A 24715-nucleotide genomic window follows, 5' to 3' on the forward strand; every position below is an offset into this window, starting at 1 on the left:
GGAGCACTAGTAGTATTCTCCTGTATCTCACCAGTTGCAGTGATTAGTGAGGGGATAAATAGGAAGAGCCAGCAGATTAACTCCCAGCTTTGAGGCTGGTGTTATGGGCAGAACTTTGGTTTCTTTGATCATGGGTGGATCTACAGGACACCAGGCATGCTGGCAACAGGTGGGGAAAGCCTAACGCAAAGGGGAAGAAAGATCCTGGGACAAGAGTTAGCAGGTCTCATTGAAAGAGCTTTAAAGTGTATTTGAAAGGAGCTGGGGATGAAACATGATCCATGTGGCATCAAGGACATAAGGGTGAGCGATAGGTTGGTAACTACAGAAGTGTCTGAGTGCAGCCAGGTAGGAATTAAGGCTTCTCCCCCAAAAGAGGTGGCAGAATCATTAGCCCAGCTGAAGTGCATCTACACCAATGCATGCAGTAAGGGGAACAAACAGGAGGAGTTGGAGGCCTCTCAACAAGAGCAGGTTCTTTCAGGATATCAATAGAAAAAGAAAGACTAGGGGAAATGTAGGCTCACTGATGAATGAGATGGGGCCCCTAGTGGTAGAAGGCACAGCGAAGGTGAAGCTACTGAATACCTTCTTCAGTCTTCACTGCTAAAGCTGTCCCTCATGAATCCCAGACACTGGAGGTAAGGGGAAAAAGTCTGGAGAGAGGAAGAATTTTCCTCAGTAGAGAGGGACTGGGTGAGAGACCACTTGGCCAAACTGGACATTCATAAGTCCATGGGCCCTGGTGGGATGCACTAGCGAGTGCTGAGAGAGAGCTGGCAGATGTTATTGCTGGACCACTCTCTGTCATCTTTGAAAGGTCATGGAGAACAGGAGAGGTGCCTGAGGACTGGAGGAAGGCCAGTATCACTCCAGTGTTCAAAAAGGGAAGGAAGGAGGACCCAGGGAACTACAGGCCAGTTAGTCTTGCCTCTGTCCCTGGGAAGGTGGTGGAGCAAATTGTTCTGGATGTCATCTCAAACTGTGGAAGAAAAGAATGTTGAACAGTAGAGCTTTACTGTGAAGAACAAATGGATGTGTTGGAATTTTGGGTGGTTGGAGTAGCATTAAACTTGCCTCTATTGTCTCCTGCTCCTTCTGGTAGCCTCTCTTTAGTTCCTGTACTCTGAACCTCTTCTGTTGTCTCATACTAATAATATGATTATTTAATTAGTAGAGTTAACCACTAATACACCATTATTTCCTTTTTTTTTTTTTATGTTGAAGGAGTCTGACTCATTAGCTGGGGTACATGTTAATGTCATGTTTAATTTAATATTCTCCCAATCTGGTGATATTTAATTAAAAATCAAATTGCAGCTTTTTCCAAACCCACAAGCTCATCTCCAGTTTTCTGTGGCCATTCAGTAGAAATGAGGAGGAGATTTGAGAATGATTTTGAAAACAATTTAAGAGTACTTCACTGAGTGTTCTGTGACTCAGTGTGTCAAGTCTACCATTTTTATAAGCCTTGGGAAGCACATATAGAAATAGCTTTTATCTGGAATGAGATCCCTATTTAAAATAAAATATTGTGGTGTTTTTCACATAGGCAAATTTCTCTTTAAAATTCATCTTGTATGAAACTTGTTCAGCAGTGGTTGCAGAGAAGACTCTTCCTGTAACCAAGAACCTTCTCTGAAACGTAATATTCTGAAACAGAAATATTTTAGATGCTGCTTTCTTTATTTTGGAGGTCAAGTCTCTGTGCATTATTAACGTTGTCTCACTAACTTGATTGAGCTTTTATTCAGAACAAAAGATGCAAAAGTAGAGCCAAGCAGTTCTGTTCACATAATTGAGCAGATGTTTAAAGATACCTTACAATGCTGAGGAAGCATGACAGCATGTTCTGGTTTAGTAAACCTTTTGCCTAACCTTAAAACGTGTAATATAGTCAAGAGAATGTAACTATGCTAAAAGAAAGATAGAAACCTGAACTATACTAATGAGGTATAAAACAATGTTTTGCTGGGTTGAGTGCTAGATTATTTTTAGCAAAAAAGTATATGAATGAAGTGATATTCCTTTTATTTGTGAAACTTGCTAATTTTAGTTAAGAGTTTTAAACAACTTTGGATGGGTTTTTAATATTTTTTTTTTTACTGTTACTTTGCCTTGTTTTTTTCATTGAGTATCGTGGATGTATTTATTTTTTTATTTGGTGACTGGTTCCTACAGTAAGACAGAATTTTTACCTTTATTTTTGCAAAGGAATCAAGGGACTTTTATTTTTTAATTACTCAACACTTATTTCATCACAAAAAAAAATAACCTTTCTATTGGTGTGTTCATAGGAACCATCATTTGGAAGGCATCTTAGTGGTCGCCCAGCAGTTCCATGAAGCTCTGGAGCCACTGGTGGAGTGGCTGACTGCCACAGAGAAAAGGCTTGCAAATGCAGAACCCATTGGAACGCAGTCCTCCAAACTGCAGCAGCAAATTTCTCAGCATAAAGTAAGATGCAAACCACACATTTCCTTGTGTCTTTTCTTTTAGATATTTCTGTAAGGACAAAACAACTGCCAGAGCTGTTGTGGTGTACCTGTGTTTTACCATACTTTTTTTTTTTTTTCTGTAATATGAGTTTTATATATTAACATTGTCAATATGCCCTTTTTTGTTCAGTTTTTGTTGAGTTCCACTTACATTTATTTTATGTTTTTCTGATTTTCTTTTCCATTATTCTTCATTATTTAAAAAAATATAGGCCCTAGAAGATGATGTCCTAGCTCACAGTAAGAGTTTACACCAGGCCATTAGCACTGGTCAGTCCCTAAAGACTATGAGCTCCAGGGAAGATAAAGATATGGTGCAGGAAAAGCTAGATTCTTCTCAGGCCCGATACATTGAGATTCAAGAGAAGAGCAACAGCAGGTCTGAACTTCTCCAGCAAGCTTACAGCAATGCTCAGATTTTTGGGGAGGATGAAGTTGAATTGATGAACTGGCTGAATGAAATCCATGATAAACTGAGCAAATTGTCAGTCCAAGATTGCAGCACAGAATTGCTTGAGAAACAGCACTCTGAACTACTGGTATTTTGATTTCTGTTCATTTATTATTTATTTCATTTTAATTTTTTATTTGTATTTTCATACTTTATTTATTTTCATTAATATATTTTGTTTAAAATGGCAATATGATTATTCAAAAAAATTATACTATTTGTTACGTTTGTGCTAACACGAATGGCCTTTTCTCTTAGGATCTTCAGGAGGAGATTCTTTTTAGAAAACAAAATGTTGATATGGCTATACAAAATGGCTTAGAGCTTCTCAAGCAAACAACAGGTGAGAGCTTCTGTGAAACCATGATTCTTCAGGCATTTTTTTTCTTGTACTTGTAAGTACTTAGGAGGAAATAAAAGTGGAGCTTGTAAATAGTAGTCCATATTTGCTGGTTAAAGGAGTCATAATTTTTTGGCCTGTAGAGAATTTGGTCCTTGAATCGTTTATTATTTTTAGTGGAAGATTATTTTAGTGAACCTGCATTCCACTCCTAATAGCAAAGTATGGACATTAGTCATAATGAAAGGCTGTTTGGCAGTGGACGCAGTCAATTCCCTGCAGGCATCCACAGATGAACGAGATATTAAGACTACCTTTTACTGCAAGAGGAAAGCTGCATCCATGGGAGCTAATGCTGTGGGAAAAGTTGCATTCCAGTTGTATACAACGTGTCTGTTCTCTAGATCAACATCTGTCTGGATTTTCCAGTACTTCTAAAGTTCTTGAACTCTTTAAAGACACACATGTGGTTGGGGGTGGGGAGAGGTATCCGTCTCTGTTCCAAACTTAGACATTATGCATAGTCTATAATGAAATCTGAATATAAGTTAATGAATTTCAGTAGGGTGTTTTAAGTTTAGCTTTTTGAGTTGTGTTGCAAGTGGATAGTAATGAAGGTGTACAGTGATGTAAAATATTACTGTAACTGCATATCTAATTAGTATTTTGTTGATATTTTTTCCTTCACATTTTCGATAACCCTTTTATTATTATTTTTTTTGCTCTTATAAGAAGTATAGTGAATTTAAGGGTGGATTTTGTTTAAAGGACATTTGTGTTTAAACATGGATCTAAGTCCTTACTTTCTAATAGTTTAGTAAAGCAGAAAAAAGACAGAAAGACAGATCCTGAGTTGAAGTAAACTTAGTTGTTCTGTGGACATAGTGATGGTAGGATAATTTACAACAGCCGAGGATTGACCTTGTCATCTTGTTTGAGTTATTTTATAAATCAAATATTGGGATTTTAGTAATAGGCCCTGTTTGGGCTTTGGGGTTTTTTATACTTTTAAATATTTGTGCTCACATTAAATAATTTCCCTCTGATATTTTAGGTGATGAAGTCGTAATAATTCAAGATAAACTGGAAGGCATTAAAGCAAGATACAAAGACATTACGAAACTGAGTTCTGATGTATCCAAGACCTTAGAGCAGGCTCTGAAGCTTGCAGGTCAGCTACACTCAACTCATGAGAAACTCTGCAAATGGCTTGATGAAGTGGAGGTGGAGTTGCTCTCATATGAAAATCAAACACCAAAGGGTGAAGAATTAAGCCAAGTACAAGAAAGACAAAAAGTAGGTTTTAGAACCTGTGAATTATTTATTGCTGTATGATTCTGCTAGATTTTATGTTAGTTTATGTTTGGCACAAAGTTTTTTTTAATAACTTATTTTAGCATCAGATTATTTGACTAAGTGTAACAGTAGTTAAGAATTAAACTCGCTTTCCAGAGTCGTCTGTTATAATCCCTTGTGAATTTGGGCTGAGATTTATTTTTAGCACAATAGAAGCACAACATACCCTCTTTATTCAAGGAGCTACCTAATCCTGGGAAAACTCTAAGTTGTCAAACAATTTTGGCTCTTCAGTTATCTCATGGATGAAATCCTGTAAAGAAAAAAGAGTCAACATTTAAAAAATATATGTAAATCTTATTTAACAATATTTATTTCAAATGATAAGTTGTAGTATAAACTGGATGGTGTGGACAGTGTTGAGGAGGGGAAGCTAAAACAAATATCTTCCTAATAAATTTCTTAAGTATATAAATAAAAATGAGATAGCACTGGGAGTTTTTATACAGGTAAAAAATCATTCCTGAAGTATTGTATGATTTAATTGGAATTGAATCCAGTCATTGCTCATTTAAGAAATCACTTGAATTCATCATATTTTGCTTTCTTGCATGTCTTATTCTGCATGCCAGTGTTTTCGTTCCTTACAAAGATGCAGGTTGCAAAGAGTATCTTTTAGTTTTCTTTTCTTTGGTTCCTTCATTAAGTACTAACAACTCTTAAAAAATAACAGAGAATTTTAGACTTTCATACTGACTGGAGAAATAAATTTCAGAGAGATGCTGTAGAAAGTTGTCTTCAAGAATCACTTGCTTTTCTGTTAAACAGCTTACAGTAAGAAAAAACTAATACAACTGAAAATAAGTGTGCTAATTTATCCCTTTGGTTTGTGTGGGAAACATTTCAGTTCTCAACTCATGAAGTAGTTGAAAGAATAAAAAAACGTATGCAAGCTGTGTGTGTCCAGCTCATATGCTGGCATATTTACTTTAAATGGCCTTTTTCAGGAGCTGAAAAAAGAAGCAAAGAACAACAAAGGCTTATTGGACACTCTGAATGAAGTTGGCAGTGCCTTTCTGGAGCTGGTGCCATGGAGGGCCCGAGAGGGGCTTGACAAGATGATAACGGAGGACAACGAACGTTACAGATTAGTGAGTGACACGATTTCTCAGAAGGTGGATGAGATTGATGCTGCCATCCTGAGATTCCAGCAGGTACTGAAAAATGTTTTTTGGGCAGTAAACAGGGCAATATGTAACTGAACAAAAGATGTCCTTTAATAATGTTGCCAAAAATGTGTTGTGCTTGAGCAGCAAAACGCCTGTTTGAATGAATAATAGAATCATAAAGAGTTGGAAAAGACCTCTAAGATGATGAAGTTCAACCATCAGACTAACACCACTGGGCCCACTAAACCATGTCCCAGAGTGCCACATCTGCGTGTTTTTGAACATCTCCAGGGATGATGACTCCACCCTGGGCAGCCTGTTCCAGTGCTTCACCACTCTTGAAACTGGGCTCCACTATTAAGATACGAATGCTAGGACTCAGCTAATCTGTACACTGTTGTAGTTGACTGCCTTTTATTTACAGAAACATCAGTCTTGTAGCTGAAATTGCTGGAAATATTCAGTGGTACCTTAAGCAGGAGTTGGCTTAAGTAAGAACTGAATGGCCTTTGTCTTCTGTAGATCATGTTGTGTTAAGTAAAATATGGTCGAGATCCCCAGCCAATTTTACTGGATGCAACACTGAAATCATGATGGTTGCCACACCTCTTAGTGTCAGCTGATTGTCTAGTTCCTCTGTACTTTCCACAATTAAAAGCTGGATCATCTTGTTCAAGCTGTAGTGGAGGTTTTAAATAGTAATTGGTTTTATTCATATCCACAGTGCTTTTCTTTTTGGAGCCTAAAAATTGAGTTATTAAATATGTGGAGGTTTCTATACATGCACAGAGGTGTATATATATATATATGGGTACATTTTGAGAACTTGTACTCGTAAATTTCATCACTATATAGTCCCGTATTTAAGCTTGCTGTGGAAACATGATTTTCCAGTGCCTGCCTACAGTTCAGGCATAAAAATATTAGTGTAATTTTCTGTCTGCTAATAGCTCCCACAAACAGTTGTAACAGGACAAGGAAAAGGCGTTTGTGATATTTTCAAAATCCGCTGACAGATCTCAGATCTCCTTGTAATTGAAGTTAAAAATAACTTCATGTTTCTTTTCAAGGGGTTTGCTATGAATATTATCTTGTCTCATTAACCGAATTCTCAAAAATAGGGGATAATTTTTTGTGTGTGTGATAGGTGAGATACAAGAGCATATGTTGGCTCTACTTCATCTTTTCTGAATTTTGTAAGTTGCATCCCTTAGCACAAGTCCCTAACCTCTACTTCAGCCCATCTCACATCACCACAATGTACTCCTATATTCGATATCCTATGATAAATATCGTGTCTTAACATGCTTCTACTGAAGAATAAGCTACTTTTCATTTAGTTTAGAGAAAGACCATGCAAAATAAAAAATATTTTTGAAGAAGCTAGTGTAATCTTACTCTGTGACAACTTGTTCAAGTGCCTGTACTATTAAAACGTCTTTGGGGAAGGACAAAGCCTCTAAATAGTGTGGGGTTTGTGCTAGATGTTAATGGGCCAATGTGAGATACGCAGTGAGCTGTATGAATGGGGAAGCATATTGTTTCATGTTGTGAATGGAAGCTGGAAGGCTTAATAGACTGATGCAATGTTGCAATGTCCTTTTTTTTTTTTTTTAAACTACATCAGCAAAATGCTTCCAAGTGGATAGAATTATTCTGGAGATAAATTTAGCTACGTGTTTTAATCTTCACTTGTCAATACTGAAGGCATTCATTGATGTCTTGCTCTAATGAAAGAATGCTATGTAGAAACAGGAGATCATGCTCTCCTTTTGGCTTCTTGTTCTTCACTCTAAAGCAGCCTTAGAAAGTGCTTTAGAAAGCATTCATGGAGCAAATCACAATGTCACCATATTCAGAAGTCAACCATCCCAGGTTAAAAGAAAAAGTACCACAATGAAGTATGCTTGGCTAAACTGCATAGGGATGAAATAGATATTTTATAGTGACTCAAGTGAATTTCAAGGCTCATAAATAACTGTCTTGCATAATGGGAAGAAAAAACTTCAAATTTTGGACACAGAGTAATTTTTATTCCTTAATGTTATATCTGAGCATCACAAATTGGAAATCCTATACCCTCAGCAAATGGACTTGAGAGTCTTGTCCTTCCTCGCTGCTTTGTGACCTAAAAGTTTCACTGCCATGCTTTGATTTTACTTCTGTTAAATATGTGCTCAGTATTACTTGCATACCCATGGATATTTGCTATCGGGAAGTCACATTGCACTTAATTTTTACACCCAACATATACAAAATCACCTTCTTCCTTTTTCTTCATTTGGATTATAAATAGATGGGCTTCTGAAGAGCTTGGTTGTGAATTGCAGTTTCTAAAGCCAGGATTTAACTGCCACTGGTGCATGTGCTTGGTGCTAATGTTTACAGTACTGATTGTTTCAGAACATACCTTTCTATTAGGAAGTCACAATATTTAGGACAACCCTTAAGTTTATCTTACGTTAAATGAGAAATGACATATAGTGAAAAAGAATTTGTGCTCTCTTTCATGTAACAAATGGATTATAAAGGCTGAAAAAGATTGACTCATAAAAAATGAAGTCTCGAAACAGCTTTGTTTTTTTCTGTGACTCATGATTAACCACTAAGACAAGACTGATTTAGTGGCTAAAGTGAACTCCAGCTACGTTATGGGAGCAGTGCTGTCATGATCTACAGCCACAAAGGCAGACAAGCAGATTTAAAAGACCAGAGGGATTGAGAGTGGTCAGAAGGAAACTTCTGAGGAAAGTGTGGGTATCTACAACAGCAGTAGCAGGTTCTGACCTGAAACGTCCTGGTAGATTTTCACAGGAATTCAGAGCAATATTAACATTCAACTAGTTGCAGGGGGTGGTCAGAGTTTAAAACAAATAAATATGTTCTTAGGTTCTGCAGTTTCATGCATCTGGTCATGCCAAGTAATATTTCTCCATGACTTGAGCTCAAAGCTGCCCCTGTTGAGTACTGCAACATGCGTGTGCTATAAACTTGAGCTGAAGAGAGAATATATGCACTTCTTAGGATCTCGTGCTTTCCTTTGCAAATTAGTAAGAAACACGTCCTTTAAATCCTTTCATTGCTGTAGTGCTTTAAGATAATTTCTGAAGCATTTAAGTGTTGACTAATGGTAGTCAAAAGTTGGTATTTTAGGAAAAGGACAGGCTGTACCCAAATGCCCCAATTTCACATCTAATCCAAGGTTGGGTTTTGGATGAAATCCTATCTTCTCTGAATTCCGTGAAGTTTTCCCACTGATTTAGTTGAATTGTGATTGTTTGGCCTTTATCATTTAATACCGAAGCAAGTCTTAAGATTAAAGGGATAACATCAAACAGCTATTTCTTATGGTAATTGCAGCAGTAGCAGTAATAACAAACAGAGGTGGAAAAGACACGTGAAGGTAGAATACCATGAAAATCAACAGTCTAGTTAAAATTCTGAAATTATAACCCTTTTTATTTTCTTATGTCTGTTAGAGAGCTCTGTGCTTTGGCATAATGCATTTGCTTCTGTTGCTTTGTCATGCTTATTAATTAAGCTGCTTGTATTACAATCCCTCAGAACCATTTTGGGCTTTGTATTTAATTTATATAAAAACCTCACATGGAAAGTGAGCTGCTATCTGTCTTACAATTCAAAAGTATGCTTTTTAATCTTATTTAAAACTTTTGGAACAGTCATTCTGATTTCATGTCTTACAGAACTGCTGAACTAATTCTTGTCTCCTTCATTTAGTTTGATCACGCAGCTGATGCTGAATTTGCCTGGATTGCAGAAACAGAAAAGAAACTGATGTCACTGGGTGATATTAGACTTGAGCAAGACCAGACCACAGCTCAGCTACAAGTTCAAAAGGTAAAAGAAATGCATTTCCAACTGTCATGTTAATTATTGGCCGGCACACTCCCCATCTAGAAAATGTACTGGCATGATTTAATTTTCAGTCTGTCATAATGCACTTCAAAAATAGTTTTTGCTCCACATCCTCTTTTTTTTTCTTTTTATTTTCTGTTTTTGGTTTGTTTGTTTTGTTGTTTTGGTTTGTTTTTTTTCTGATTATTTTTTTATCCTGTTTCAAGGCTTTTACCATGGAGATTTTGCGGCACGCAGATACAATAGATCAACTCGTTAAATCTGGGGCTAAGATTATGAACACATGCACAGAAGAGGAGAAACAGACCATGAAGGTAAGGTTCCTTAAATTGCAGCTACAGCAGTACGTATGCAGACAATGTATACATGGAAGGATTCCTAGAGTGTGGTTTTTTTAAATACTAATGAAAAAGCATTAATTACAGCCACTTCTAGTCTAAAGATTGTAATGCTAGAAAAAATGCTGTTCTGTATCACTCTCCTTTCTTCAGATGTTCAAAGAGCAAACACTGTGCACTTGCTTCATTGCCTGACACTAATTTGGAGACTCATTTATCATCTTCATCCATGGTAAATAGTACTTTAGCCAATGGATGACTGAGTGAATAGGTATTAGTCATCTGGGATGGTGTGTGTGGAATCTGGCTGTTTATCTTCCCCAGTTCTCTTGGGTCAGTGGTGCTCTGGGCATGTGTATTTCTGTGCTGGATTCAATGGCTGTGTGCCTCAGTGTGACTCTTTACCTTCATTTCTGCTGATTTCAGTGTAGACCTTCCTTGCTAAGATTATTCCATCCTGTTGACTAACAGGGACCATGAAAGACCATGAAAGGCATTCTTATGCTTTTGTTTACTACGCACACACAGAGTCTGATGTTGGGGCTGTATATTTATATAGGCAGATTTTTCATGTTGGTATTTAAGAATGGTTTAGTTGTGGGGTTGGGTTTTATTTGCTAAATTACTGTGAGGCTGAATGTGTTGTGTAGATTTACTCCTTCTAATGGCTCTGTCCTTTAGCTGCAGTGCTTCACTAATTGTGCTCTGCTGTAGAATCTCTGAACAAATTTGATTTGCTCTTAAGTGAATTTAAAATAGATGAGATGCTCTGTCTCTGAAATAGTAGTCATAAGGGACAGCAGGTTTATGTGAGTCTGTATTAAATATTTTTGTTTGTCAAAAATGCTGTATATCTGTGAGTTAGCCTGTTTTGTCCTTTGGATAGCATCTCTGTACTTAATTTACATGCAAGACCTAACGAATGAAAAGATAGCTTGTTCTGCCAAAAAGGATTCTTTGCTTCGTGTTCAATGGCTTGCTTATATGTCTAGTTTTTCCAAGGATAGCATTTGTGTGCATTGTCACATATAATACTTTATAAAAATGACAACATGGGCAGCCCTCCACAGGAAAAATGTATGGCTAGTTTATACTTTCTTTTATTATCACATGCTCAAATGCAGTGGATTTGTAGTGTTTAAACTTTACCATTATTAATGGTAATACATCCTATTATTTAATATATGCTAACCTGGAAAATAATGTTTTGGTTTCTTTTGCAAGTTTGCAAGCTACAAGCACAACAGTATACCCTCTTCTCTTGCCAGTTCTTTAAAAAACTCAGATTCTTCTGTATTGTTCAGGATGCTTTGCTTCAGCAATGCTGTGTAAAACTGTTTTTGCCAAGTGCCACTAAAGATAAGAGTCTTCAGTAAGGAAGTGGGACTAAGATCTGCAGCCAAATCATTTGCAGCTTGACTGGAAGCCCTATGAATAAAGTATTATTTGTAAATATCAGTATCATTAAATACGTTCTAATTACTTTGAAAGAACTCTGCCAAATTCTCAACTCCCACAATATTAATTCTGTGCACTTTGAACACTGATACTGTAGAAACATTATCAGAACTAAAATTTGGTTCACTGTTGTTTGGTGCTGTAATTATAAAAATTGCTTAGAAACGAAGGTAATAGACATGTGGAAAAACATCTGTTGCTATTGTTTGTTAAAATTATTTTACAGAAAAAAATGGAAAGCCTCTTACAGAAATATGATGCAGTCTGTCAAAAGAACTCTGAAAGAAACCTCCAGCTAGAACGGGCTCAGTCCCTCGTTATCCAGTTCTGGGAGACTTATGAAGAACTTTGGCCGTGGTTAACTGAAACAGAAATGATCATCTCTCAGCTTCCTGCGCCAGCCCTTGAATATGAAACTTTAAAGCAACAACAGGAAGAGCACAGGGTAAGCATTTTGCCAGTTTTTAAAAACAAAGTGTCAAAAGCCAAAGTAGTGTTCTACTTAATAGTGTTCTGCTTAGAACCGTGGAGTACCCTGTTAAAATGTTGACAACTCAGACAGCTATAATTCTGTAGAAAATTGATTTATTTAAAATAATGATACAAAATAAATCAATTTTCAATCATGCCTCTACTGTTTCCCAAACTGTACATGCAAACAAGATGCTCTGGGGAAGGCAGCAAACAATGTTTAAGCATAAAAGAGGGCTAAAGGAGAAATTTGCCATTGTAGTAGGAGAACTGAACGCACACCAAAGTTAACGAGTACACATTAACGCCAGTATTAGAACAAACCAGACTCATAAACAGAAAGAACAGATGTGGGATGTTGTAGCAAGACCCAAAAGAAACTAAAACACGACTACCTAAAGAAATGGGGTGCCTGCTGTCAGCCTGCTGAAAGTAAAATGCTGCCTTTGTGTACAGTCCGTATACAGATGCACATATGTTGATCTTATGTACTTGTGAAAAAAGGCTTTTGTTTTTTTGGTATCATTGCAACTAAACTTAGCTGAGCCAGGAAGATGGACGATTAGAGGGCCAAGAATTGATTGCTTGGGTTCCAGCCAATCCTGTAATAATTTCTCGTGTCAAGCATGTTTATTACGTAATAATTAAAAAAAATAAGAGTTTACTATAACATCACAAAGTAGAGGCAACAAACAGTGTTGTAGACTGGTCACCATATGGGCTTTCTTACACGGAGGAAAAATCACCGGGATGAAAATCAGTATATTTCATCTATGTCTACTAGTATCACATAGCATTAGATGTATCCCACTGAGTTAAAGACCTGGATGTTTCGGCACACGCAAGGCTCATATGGCTAATGGAGATACCTGTCTTTCCCTACTGAGCGTAGAGTAGCTAGTTATTTTTATTTTGTCTGCCTCAATTAAGTGACTCAAGATAGATAGAGTGAACCCTGGCTTCAAAGTCTTGTTTAATTTGAGACCAGTTAGTGAAGATGTGCCACTCTTATGCACTGATAAACACTGGGTTTGGTCATTTATCCTCCGATTATGTCTGTAGTGAACAAACATGCTCTATTAAGACTAGATATATAACACGAGCTTTACAAGCTATCTTGGATTAGTCACCATGAACCAAATCATGCTTGCTTTACTTACAGGATTGTTCCCCATCTACTTTAATCATTCTGCTTGCATGAGAGGCTCTTCAGATGAGCTTCTATTTTTGCATTTTTCCCTGGGCTATGCTATTAGCTAAGATTTGTTTGTTAAGTAGAAGATTAATGTCAGGCAATTTTAACACGTAATCTGATTTGAAATACTTGTTTACTGGAAATGTTTACCCAATAGTAGATCACGGAGAAGACCAAATCATTTATTGTTCTATTAGAAAAATATTTAAAAAGAAGGTTCTGAATGTGAATTTGAAACCATTTTCTATATTCACTTATATTTCTGTGCTGATATATTTACTGATTACTGTATTTGTTCCAAGTGATGGAATTCACAGATTTGGTTCTGTGAGAGTTTGGCTTGAAATGAGCTGTGGGTAGAGTACTAGCATAGGATTGGGCCCAGAAATGTGCACTCTTGTGGCCTTGTGTCAAATAATCTATTTATGCACAAAAATAAAAGTTATTTTCTAAAAGCTTTCATACTGTCTTAGTTTTGCTAGTCCTCTTTCTCTGCTAATCAACATTATTTTTCTTGTTGCAAGGTAAATAAATAGAGTTACATTCTCAGTAAGTAGCCAGAGTTGGAGGATTCTGTATTTTTATTGTTTTGTGATCAGGGGACTGTGGAGAGTCATGGTCACTGTCTTTTCAATCTTCTCAACCTCTCCTCTTCTGGGAAAGGAGCAAATAAGCAAGCCAGTATCAGGATTTCTTTTTAAGGGAAGGACCTTACTTGAAGAGAAGAGGATTTATTTACACTGAACTGATATAAGTCCTTTTTTGTGTCTTCATTAAATTAAACAAACTCTGAGCTGGGAGGAGCAGAGCAATGTGCCTCTCATGGTCTTGCACAGGGGCTATAGGATAGAAACGCATGGAGTTCACAGCACCAGGAGGAAAAGTGCCTCATAAGACAGTGGGATTTTTCTGAAAAGGGAGGAATGAGCTGGGAAAATAAATAAAACTGAAGGGAAGGGTTGGGCTACTCCCGCAAAAAACATTTCCTTTTCTTTTGTCAGACCTATGGTTGCAAGTAAATTAAACCAAAATCCTTAGGCAAGTTGGAAGACACCTTGTGACCTTTCACTTCCGCAAGCCTCTGCACAGTATTTTGCACTGTTGACTTACTTTGGGGGTGGGCGATGAAATGGAGTAAGACAGCTGAGATCAGATTTAATTTATTTATTAATTACTTGTCAGACTTTTTGTCAGTTAAGTAATTGCACTGTCGTAGACAGAGGGGTCTTGTGACCAGAAGGGAGACTACTAAACATGGTTGATAGGTCTCTACTGCTCAGTCTTCCTTGTCCTTTTGTCATTTTCACTGATTGCCTTGACTCTTTCTTTTGCTGGTTTCCACATCTTAAATCAAGTATAATTTGAATTAATCATCTTGCAATGCCTACCTCTTTCTGTGATGTTCCTCAATGGAAGGCTTTGTGACAAGTGACAAATAACATGAAAAGTATATACATGGTATTATGCACATGTCTATAATATTGTTGCCATTTCTTTCATTATAGGTACTAAATATGATGGGCAGTGTCTGTTGGCAGCATCGTATGCATAATTAGAATCTTATATTTTACCTGTAATCATATATCCAACAGGAGTATTGCACAGACCTTTCCAATGCGTCTCTAATTGTGATGTCTGCCTGGATACCTCTGTCTTGGAATGGGAGCGATCACTGGCAGAGCAGTCATTAACTTCATTTGATATTATTTGTGCTTTACATTAGGATGAAGGGTATTTGTTTGGGATTTCTTGCCAGCTGGATGTGTTAGAAGTGTGGACAGCTGTAATGTGGTGGTGCAAGCATAAGAAACTGATAAGTTGTTTCATTTGTTATAGCAACTGCGTGAGCTGATTGCTGAGCACAAGCCTCATATAGATAAGATGAACAAAACCGGGCCTCAGTTGCTGGAGCTGAGCCCAGGAGAAGGTTTTTCTATCCAAGAGAAATATGTGGCAGCTGACACCCTTTACAGTAAAATTAAGGAAGATGTCAAAAAGCGAGCACTGGCACTGGATGAAGCGATTTCTCAGTGTACCCAGGTATCAATTTAAATTTAAAGTATAATTGGATTCATTCAAATGGAAAGATTCACAGACATTGTCATCTTACATATATATATATATCAAGACTAAACTGCTCTTTCATCTGTATTTTTCAACCTAATGGCCTGTAAATGTTCATATCACTGCTTTGGGCATTAATTTTTCTATTTGTCATCAAGTTATAATTTTATATATTGGTCAGGATTATGACTGCTGCATTTAAGAAATGTTATTGCTTCTTCATTTTGAAGTAGAAAAAAAAAGAACAATTGGTCTAAAAACATGGGATTTTATTTCTACTTTATTCTGTTTTCTCTTGCTTGTCTGTTTACTAGCTGATGCTTTGTATATAAATATCATTGTTGATCAGTTAACTTGAGTATAGTTACGTCTTAAACTTGGCAGCTTTAGTTACAACCCGTTTACAATGGAATCAGGGTTTAGTTTGGCAATAGCAATAGCATTTGGTCTTTGTTGCAGACCTACAAGAACTTAACATATGCTTGAACTGTTACGTAAAAGTGTTGCAAAGTTAGACCTCACAAAATGCTGTCATAAGTAGACATTTCAGATCAAGTCCATAAAAGCTGTGTATCTTAATGTTCATCAGCCTTTGCAATGAACCTTGATAGAGAATTGTCAGGTATCAAATTTTAGAGACCTGTAAGTATTGGGTTAATTGTCATTAAACTCAAACTGAAATCCTTTTACTCAACCCCAAATTTAGAAGAGAACTCAGTAAAACTGTGTACATAAACCCATACAAAAACCTGAATAAAAATACTTCATTCTATAATGCTGTTTTAATAGGAAATTCCCCTTCCTATATTATGCTCAGGTCTACAATACTAAATAAAGAAATACACCTTAAAGTTCTCATCAAGTCTACATTCTAAATACCTTTTGTCATAGGTCATTGTACTTCATGTCATATTCCTAGTCCCTGCAGACTGAGTTTAATAAGATAAGGAAAAAAAGTGACATCAGATATCCTGCTTTTGATCTGGTTATAGACATTATATTATACTTCAAGTCATTCTAAACACCTTCCTTATTCACACCTCTGAAAGATGCCTGATTATTTAGATTCAGTATTTATAATAAATGCTTAGTCCTCCTCCTGTTTGGAGCTCCATATTTGAAAATCAAGGTATTTACATAACATTCGAGTCCCTGCTTTGTATGTGATAGAGATTTACATGTTGTACTAAGTACATAAAGCAAGAATAAAAATGCATTCTTTGGTTAACAGCTAGAGTATAATCAGATGTTGAGAAAATAATTATTTATGCAATCCTCTAAGGTTCATTTTATATACATAAATATGTATGCAGATGGCAAAGCAAAACACTCTTTAACGCCTAGAATGTAATTTTATATAATGGTCTTTTTTTATTAAGATTTGTAAACATATTATCAGACCTCCCTACTATGATGGCTATGTCAGTGTTTGTCTAGACAGTCCTGGAAGAATAACTATGTAACTCTTCAGGTTTTAAATTATAATAAATTGCATTATGTATCAAAGGCAGGACATAACCTATGGAGCCAAAATGAGAGGTTGTAATGACTTGTATTTTTTCCTTTTAAGTTCTAAAACACTTTGTCTCAATCATTAAATCACTGAATGCACTGATAATTTAAAAATATAGTGTATATGTCCTAAAATTAGACCAGAATATTGCAAATTTAGTTTCAGTTTTTATCACTCTTGTACACAAGAATCTGTTTTTCATAAGTGTTGAATGTAGGAATGCTACTTATATTCCATGCTGGCTTGCATGATATTCATGCTTCTAACAAAAACACTGAGTCCGTCACTTTAGTCACAGAGTCTGATTGGAAGTGAGTTGGATGGTGGGAAAAAGTCATTACATTTTTATTGCCTATATTCCTTTGAATAGAAAGGATGTAGCTATCTCTTTGCATAAGGTAACCTTGTTTTGCTGTGCTTTTTCTAGCACCTTGGTAAGTGTAGTCAAGAATGCTTTTTGTAGATCCTGGAGGGTCATTAAATGCACCCATAACTTATTAATTTCTGTAATTTGAAAGGGGTGTGATATTTTTAGGAATCTATGTGGATCCGAAAGCATACAGTAAAGGCTAACTTTGGACCTGTACCAAAGAAGGAACCCTGTTAACATAGCTGTAATTTAGTTTCTAGGCACCTACCTGGGCTCAGTTAAACATGGGTGAACATAATACATGTTGTTGTGTGCTTTTAGTTGCAGAAAGTAATGTACCTTTACTGCACTGACAAGCATAACCTGGGCAGTAACAGATGTCTTTTTGAATCATAGAATAGTTTGGGTTAACCTTACATATCAGATCTTAATTGGTGGTTATATGCCAGTATGTTAGTCCTGATAGGGACCTGTATGCATTTAATATGAAGATAAATAATCTTTTAAAATTAGGAAATCAGAAATCCGTGGCTCTCCAAAATAAGGTACAAACTACTGTATGAATTATGCAGGGCACATTGCAGCTTTCTTCAGATAGTGTCTCAGGACTGAACTCAGACTTCATAGTAAAATTCCTCAATCTAGAGGAAGTATCATTTTGTAAGGACATTTTTGTAAGTGAGATAATAAAAGAGAGGAAGAACCACAAAGACATTATTGCAAGTTGCACATACAAATGTTGGGCCTAAAATGTTAAATATGTTAATTTTAAAGTACCTTTTTCCAAGAGAATGCCAGATGCCATTTTTCGTCTGTTTTTTTCTAATTTCTCTGCCACTTCTTTCTGTCCTTTACCACCCTGCCAGTTTCATGACAAGATAGATTCAACTCTTGAAAGTCTGAAGCGCATAGTTGAACGTCTGAGGCAGCCACCTTCGATCTCAGCAGAGGTTGAGAAGATAAAGGAGCAAATCAGTGAAAATAAGAATGTGTTGGTGGATCTGGAAAAACTTCAGCCAGTGTATGAGACACTTGCACAGAGAGGGGAGGAAATGATTGCTCGCTCAGAAGGAGCTGATAAGGATATATCTGCTAAAGGTAGTAGATTGCGGAAGGTTTCATGTAGTGGAAATACAGAAAGCTGCAGCATATAAAAATCTTAATTTCCGATTGCCACTTACTTGGGGGTTGTGTTCTCTTAGAGAAGCTGCTAAAGATTTATAAAAGCAAAGCATTCATTTCAAATAATTCATCATGGGTATGACCTTTGTTTTATTTTTAATGGCCATATTGGTTGTTTCCACTTAATGTTATAAGGAGTCCTGTAAAAGAATCAATTTTAGAGTCTAAATTTTAAAATGTACACGTTTCTGCTGTAGAACTGTAGAGATTTATGGCTGAGAATTGTTTGCCAAGGTAGTAATCTAGTTCTTTTGTTGTTTAGCTGTTCAAGATAAACTAGATCAAATGGCCCTCATTTGGGAAGACATCCACACATTGACTGAGGAAAGGGAGGCCAAATTGTTGGATGTAATGGAACTAGCTGAAAAGTTTTGGTGTGATCATATGGCTCTTGTAGCTACTATTAAAGATACTCAGGACTTCATTCGAGAACTGGAGGGACCTGGAGTTGACCCATCTGTAGTAAAACAACAGCAAGAAGCTGCTGAGGTCAGTAGAAGGTATTTATTTACAGTATGCAGAGAAAATACAGAATTACTGTGAAATACCACAGGATAATACTCATTTTTTTAGAGACTAAGATGGATAATTTTATCTAAATTTACTATAATGATATCTCAAGAGTATATGGTAAATAGGATGTATCAGTGCTTAATTGCAACAAGCATGCAACATGTGCCTGTCATTATATTTATATATCTGTTTATAATCATGTATATAATAAGCATGTCACTGAGACTTTTAGAAGTTATACATACTTTACATTCCCTGAGTAATACGTAACATCTAAATGAAAGGTATACAGATGTATTATGCTCTAAGCCTGTAATTATTTATGCTGATAGTTAAAGATTTGAAGGTTGAATGATAAGCTTTGAAAAGGGAAACACTGGTTAAAGAAATCTAATTTAAAACTTACTGGTTTTTTTTCCCCTCTCATGCAAAAATGACATCAGAAGCCATAGTTATAATTTAGACTGATGTCAGTTTATTTAGCATGGACACTACAAAGGATTGCTTTTATTTTAAGAGTACTTTAAGTCCAGTTGTTAGTCCAAGTGACCTTAAAGAAAACAAAGGTCAAATCATGCCACATTCTATCTTGAAGGAAAGCTGTACATAGGTTATTGAATTTAGTATTAGAAGTGTTAGATTTTTTTTTTTTTTCCTCTGTGTAGGCTGCTAAAGAAGAAATTGATGGACTACAAGAAGAGCTAGAAACAGTTGTGAGCCTTGGCTCTGAACTTATAGCTGCTTGTGGAGAGCCTGACAAACCTATTGTCAACAAGAGTATAGATGAGGTATGGGAAATGAATATGCTTAAGTTTGTTCTTAGATGCTTGTTCAAGCAATATATCCTCCCCCACTCAAAACAAGTTTTGAAAATAAAAATTTCATGGCGAAAATATTGTATCCCTGAAGTCTTTGTGTTAAAGTAAGGTTTGCTTTTCAGGTAGATTAATCTTGATTCAGATTAGAATGTACAGACAATTCTATTCTATTGATTTATGGATTAAATTTTTAATAAAAGACAATTTTTTTTAAAAAAAATACTGATTAATACAATAGATAGCTACTTTTTGCAAAAAGTAATACTAGAATAAATTTCACATGTATCTGGTTTATGTCAAGTGAGACATCTTAGCTGAGACAATCCTATTTGGATGACTACAGCATGCTTTTAATTTCTGTAATATTTAGCAAAGTATGTTTCTTTTAAGCTGCATTTTTAATAATCCAAACACAACTCCAAATGGTTTAATAACAGTATTTTCCATATTAACTATAATCCCTATGTTAATACAAATAATAATTGGTATTGAAGGTCACAAGTTTTGTAATCCAGAACCTCTTGTGTATTCTGAAACAAACCAACTGTGCAGCAATAGGGAGAACAAGTGTGTTGCCATGGAATGAATATCAGTTATTCATGTTTAGTTTATTGGTATTGATCAGGGAATAATTAGTGAATGCACGTAATACAGCGGTAAAATTATTTTATCAATTGGAGTAAATTGGACTTACTTGCAGCTGAATTCTGCCTGGGATGCCTTAAACAAAACATGGAAAGAAAGAGTGGATAAGCTTGCTGAAGCTATGCAAGCAGCTGTTCAATACCAAGATGGACTGCAGGTAAGATGGCATCATACACCTAACCTATCTTCAGTCAGTAAGATTTAATGTGGCTGTAGTAAAAAAAATGCCATGTAATTGGGTAGGTATTTGGGTAATTGGGCAGATATTTTTTCTCAAGGTTGGTTGAGTTTTAGGGTTTTTTGCATTAAAGAATAAAGCCATTTGGATTGTTTTCTTCATGTAGTTGTTCACAGATTGCACTATGCTTTGATTCAAAATTCATGTCCCTTTATTTATTGATGAGAGCAGAGGTTTTTTGACACCACACAAAGTCACAGTAATCCTGCTCATGTCTTCTCGTGATGGTCAGTACTGCATATGATGGGCGAGTTGAACTTGTGACATATCTTTGTGATCCAAAAGGAACACAATACAGGTCCATATACATACTTGTCCCTGTTTTCTTTGAGTGGAGGACAGTGAAAGAACTTCAGTTTTATTCCAGCTTTTTTGTAGGTCAAATATTTAGCATTTAATATTATAAGCAAAAAGTAGTATTAATATAATATTTTTGGACCATTATACCAATTGTTAGAAGATGATTCACTTTTTAAATCTGTAGGTAAATTTTCCAGCATTTTTTTTAGGATGCCTTTAGGTGCTGTTTGGTTTTTTTTTGCATATTCTTTGCACGTTTTGGCTGAATGGCATGCCTCATATCTGTTATCAGTGAATGGCTAAAAGATTTAAGCATTTAATAAGATTCCAAACACGGTCAGGTTTTGCAAAACTATTTTTTTGCTCAGTGGAATTATTGTCTTTCTTGGCTCATTAATTCTTTAAGAGTTTGAGAGTTTCACATGACACTGAGAGCAGTTGCAGAACTGCACTGTCACCATCTTTTTTTTTTTTCTCCAGGTTCCTTTATGTTCATACTGCACAGAGGTTGACTTGTAGGGTTACACTGGGAACATTGCCACTGGTTTAGTACTTTGTATTCCCCGTGGCTGTGCATTGTACATCCTACAAGCTTGTTAATTTGAAAAACTGTATTTAAATGCCTTCTTATGTTCCTTTCAATAGACAATATGAAAAGTATTGTGGACAGATTGTTAGCTGCAGCTGCCTCACCCTTTTGAGCTTGTTGGAGATAATTCTGATTTTCTCAAGGAGCTGCGTAGGGTATTCATAAAAATTGCTAATTTTAATCAAGAGGGTACTAGTCAGCACGAGTAGTACGGCAGAGTATTACTGCTAATAGGAGAAGTTCAGTCTTGCAAGGTGCATGTTCTCATAACCGTTACATGGAATACTTTAGTTAACATTTGATGTCTTGCAAGGAAACCTAGGTTTCGCTTAAGAAAGCAGTAATCTTTCAAAAAGCACAGCAATATTGTTTTCTGGAGTAAAAAAAAAAACAACAAACAAAATCTGATACTTTGTTTAATACAACTTTCAAATATGACACTATTTCTCCACCTGCATTTCAATTTCATACTGTGATTTCAGGCAATATTTGACTGGGTAGACATTGCTGGCAGCAAGTTAGCATCCATGTCCCCAGTTGGAACAGATCTGGAGACAGTGAAGCAACAAACCGAGGAACTTAAGGTATGAACCAGCAATTTATTTAATTTATATTTTCATCTGTCTGCATTTTCTTGTGTTGTTTAGTATTCTTCTGTACTTTTGAAGAATAAAAAACAATTTTCATTTTCAATTTCTAGTACTAAAGAATCCGTATGAAAATTTCATACAGTATTTCATTGCAAACTTTTCATTTTAAGTCTATTCCAGATTTTGGTGAGACTGCATTTTATTTTGTGAATATGCTCTGATATCCCAGAAGTACTTGTATATAGGATTTCTTCTCTTTCCAAGACTGTAAGGTGGTTATGTGAAGGATTCTTTTGCCATGACTTTTACATTTTATGATTTCTACCATGAACAGCTTCCTTGAGACTCTGAGAGAATGCCTCCAAAGCTTCACTTCTGTCACAGACTTTATCTAAATACACAGATCACAACATTATACATGTGTAAGCTGAAAATCGACATTTCAGGTTAACTTAGGAAAGTGTCTGTTGGATGAAGGCAATCTAGAAGCTCCTGTGTAGGGACAAAAGGGCAAGAAGGGTTCTTCACTGATTAAGGTCACAGGCAAAACAGACTCAACTTGGGGAAAAAAAATATATCACTAATCAAATGCACACAAGACAGGAACAAAACAAAGAGCAGTGCTTAAATACCTTGCCCTCACCCCTCCCTTCTTCCTGGGACCAAATTTGTTCCCCATTTCTCTCCCTCCTTCCCCCCAGCGGCACAGGGAGACAGGGGGTGGGGTTTAGAGTCAGTTCACAGGCTGGTGGATCCTGCTGTGCCTTTCTCCTCAGGAAGAAGGATTCCTTATGATCCTCCCCTGCTTCCCCATTGGGTCCCTCCCATAGGAGAGAGTCCTTCATGAACCTCTCCTCCGTGAGTCCTCACGAGGTGCGGTCTGTCAGGACGCTGCTGCTCCAGCGTGGGCTTCCCACAGACTCACAGGCTGCTTCAGGAACAGTCACCTCCCCTGGCGCATGGTCTTTCACAGCTGCAGATCCAAGTCCAGGTCCACATTCGCCCCTCCTGGCGCCTTCAGAGGATGCTCCTCCATGAGTGCAGGGGGGACAGCCTGCCATCTCACCATGGCTGAGGGACTTCTGCTCTGCCACCTCCTTCCCCTTCTTCCTCACCAACCTCTGGATCTCCACTGTCACTGCTCCCACCCCTCCAGCTCAGATCTACATTTACTTTTTCAGATCTTGTATCAGTTCTTTCATATGTTAATCACAGAGGCACATCTATTGTCTCTCTAATGGCTCTGCCTTGGCCACCTGAGCCGGGGGAGCTTTTAGTTGCTTTCTACAGGAGCCACTCTCCCACTACCAAAACCATACCAGAACCAAACCAGCACATTATGTAACTTCATATGAACCATAAACTTACATAGTTCAGAAGAGCACACATACTCAGACAGCTGCCCAATTTGCGTGTACAAGAAAGTACGTTCTACTGAAGAAAGTTTGCTTTCAGCTCTTTGGAACAATAATTCTGTTTCAAGTTTAAAGTTTTAGATTATCACAACCACAGGAGCTGGAAGCTGCTCAATATATGTTCTGCATATTTTACAGCACAGGGAGAGCAATGTAGAACACTTTCCTATTGGGCTTCTTTATCACTCTGGTCACAGCGATATCTGCTAGAATAGTAAGACATTGCATATTTTTAGTTAGCTGAGACTGTCTAGATTATCAGCGTCTTGCAAGCATTTTGTTCTTGGAAAACAACCCTCCAAATTTATTAAAGTTGACAGTGATGTGTTAGTACTGTAAATATTGCTGTACTATGCTATATTCAAGAAGGTCATTACTTGTGGTACATTTATTTGTATTCTTTTTTTCTTTACCATAGCAATTTAAGACAGAAGCTTATCAACAGCAGATAGAAATGGAAAGATTGAACCATCAGGCAGAGCTATTGCTGAAGAAAGTAACACAGGAGAGTGACAAGCACACTGTTCAAGACCCTCTCTCAGAGCTCAAACTAGTGTGGGACAGCCTAGAAGAAAAAATTATAAATAGACAGGTAAACAACCTGGAAGATGGGGGCTTTATTAATGACTTAGATTTTTGAGAAAAGTTTTTTTTTTTTTATGTATAATATTTGTAGCAATTTACAGATTCCTTTTGGTTTGAAAATCACAGAACTATATGCAATAGAATTTTCATTTTACAATTTATTGAGATGCTTTTCCAGTTTTTAAACCCTTAGTACTATTTTTGTCACTTCCTCGGTCAGCAGGGCCATGCTGAATTGTTGTTTCATTTTGGTTATTTGATGACATCTTAAATAGCAGTTAGAAACCTTTTTGTATTTGTAGGAGTATTAGCTGCTGAGCACTTAAAAAAACCCACAAAACAAAACCCAAACAACAACAACAACAAAAAACTTACTATGAAACTGTTTTAGTGCTCTTTCTTTAAATTATTAAAGTGAAAGAGAGATTTAAAGATGCAGTGCTTTGAAGTGAATTTTTGGCCTAAATTGAGTAATTGTGCAACAAGTAAAAGTTTTTAGAAAGATCATGCACCAAATTGCATGTATATTTAAATTACGTTTTAAGTGATGGAAAACTACTGTCAAATCTCTGATGAGAGAACCTTCAGATATAACTCTGCTCTGGTTATGTGGAGTCTTGGAAGGTCAGGAATTTAAGCCTTGAATATAAAAGGCTTTACAGGCGAAGTGCCAGCTCAGCTCTAACTATAAAGCAGTTGCTTGTGTTGGATAACTGTTTCCCCGTGGTTTTTATGATATCATATGCATGGACTCTGCTCTGGATTATGGTGACTAATGGTAATATAAGCCAATTCAATAGC

At 36.6% G+C, this 24715-nt stretch overlaps 1 protein-coding gene across 8 annotated transcripts in view; it reads left to right on the plus strand.

Annotated features, from left to right (window-relative positions):
• DST (dystonin) overlaps window positions 1-24715 on the plus strand; it is a 296184-nt gene that overhangs the window by 232282 nt on the left and 39187 nt on the right. For 6 of the 8 annotated variants that reach the window (XM_051614873.1, XM_051614876.1, XM_051614875.1 and 3 more), the window contains 15 exons: window positions 2298-2457; window positions 2711-3037; window positions 3208-3292; window positions 4344-4585; window positions 5593-5799; window positions 9493-9612; window positions 9837-9944; window positions 11653-11871; window positions 14929-15132; window positions 17906-18137; window positions 18484-18710; window positions 19400-19522; window positions 20253-20354; window positions 21807-21908; window positions 23748-23921. In XM_051614873.1, coding sequence (XP_051470833.1) covers window positions 2298-2457; window positions 2711-3037; window positions 3208-3292; window positions 4344-4585; window positions 5593-5799; window positions 9493-9612; window positions 9837-9944; window positions 11653-11871; window positions 14929-15132; window positions 17906-18137; window positions 18484-18710; window positions 19400-19522; window positions 20253-20354; window positions 21807-21908; window positions 23748-23921 — 2632 coding nt within the window. The remainder of the gene's footprint in view (window positions 1-2297; window positions 2458-2710; window positions 3038-3207; window positions 3293-4343; window positions 4586-5592; window positions 5800-9492; window positions 9613-9836; window positions 9945-11652; window positions 11872-14928; window positions 15133-17905; window positions 18138-18483; window positions 18711-19399; window positions 19523-20252; window positions 20355-21806; window positions 21909-23747; window positions 23922-24715) is intronic. The other 2 variants (XM_051614880.1, XM_051614879.1) reach the window with 1 other exon arrangement.

The sequence above is a fragment of the Apus apus genome, chromosome 3 (genome assembly GCF_020740795.1).
Source record: "Apus apus isolate bApuApu2 chromosome 3, bApuApu2.pri.cur, whole genome shotgun sequence".
In the NCBI taxonomy this organism is placed as follows: Eukaryota; Metazoa; Chordata; class Aves; order Apodiformes; family Apodidae; genus Apus; species Apus apus.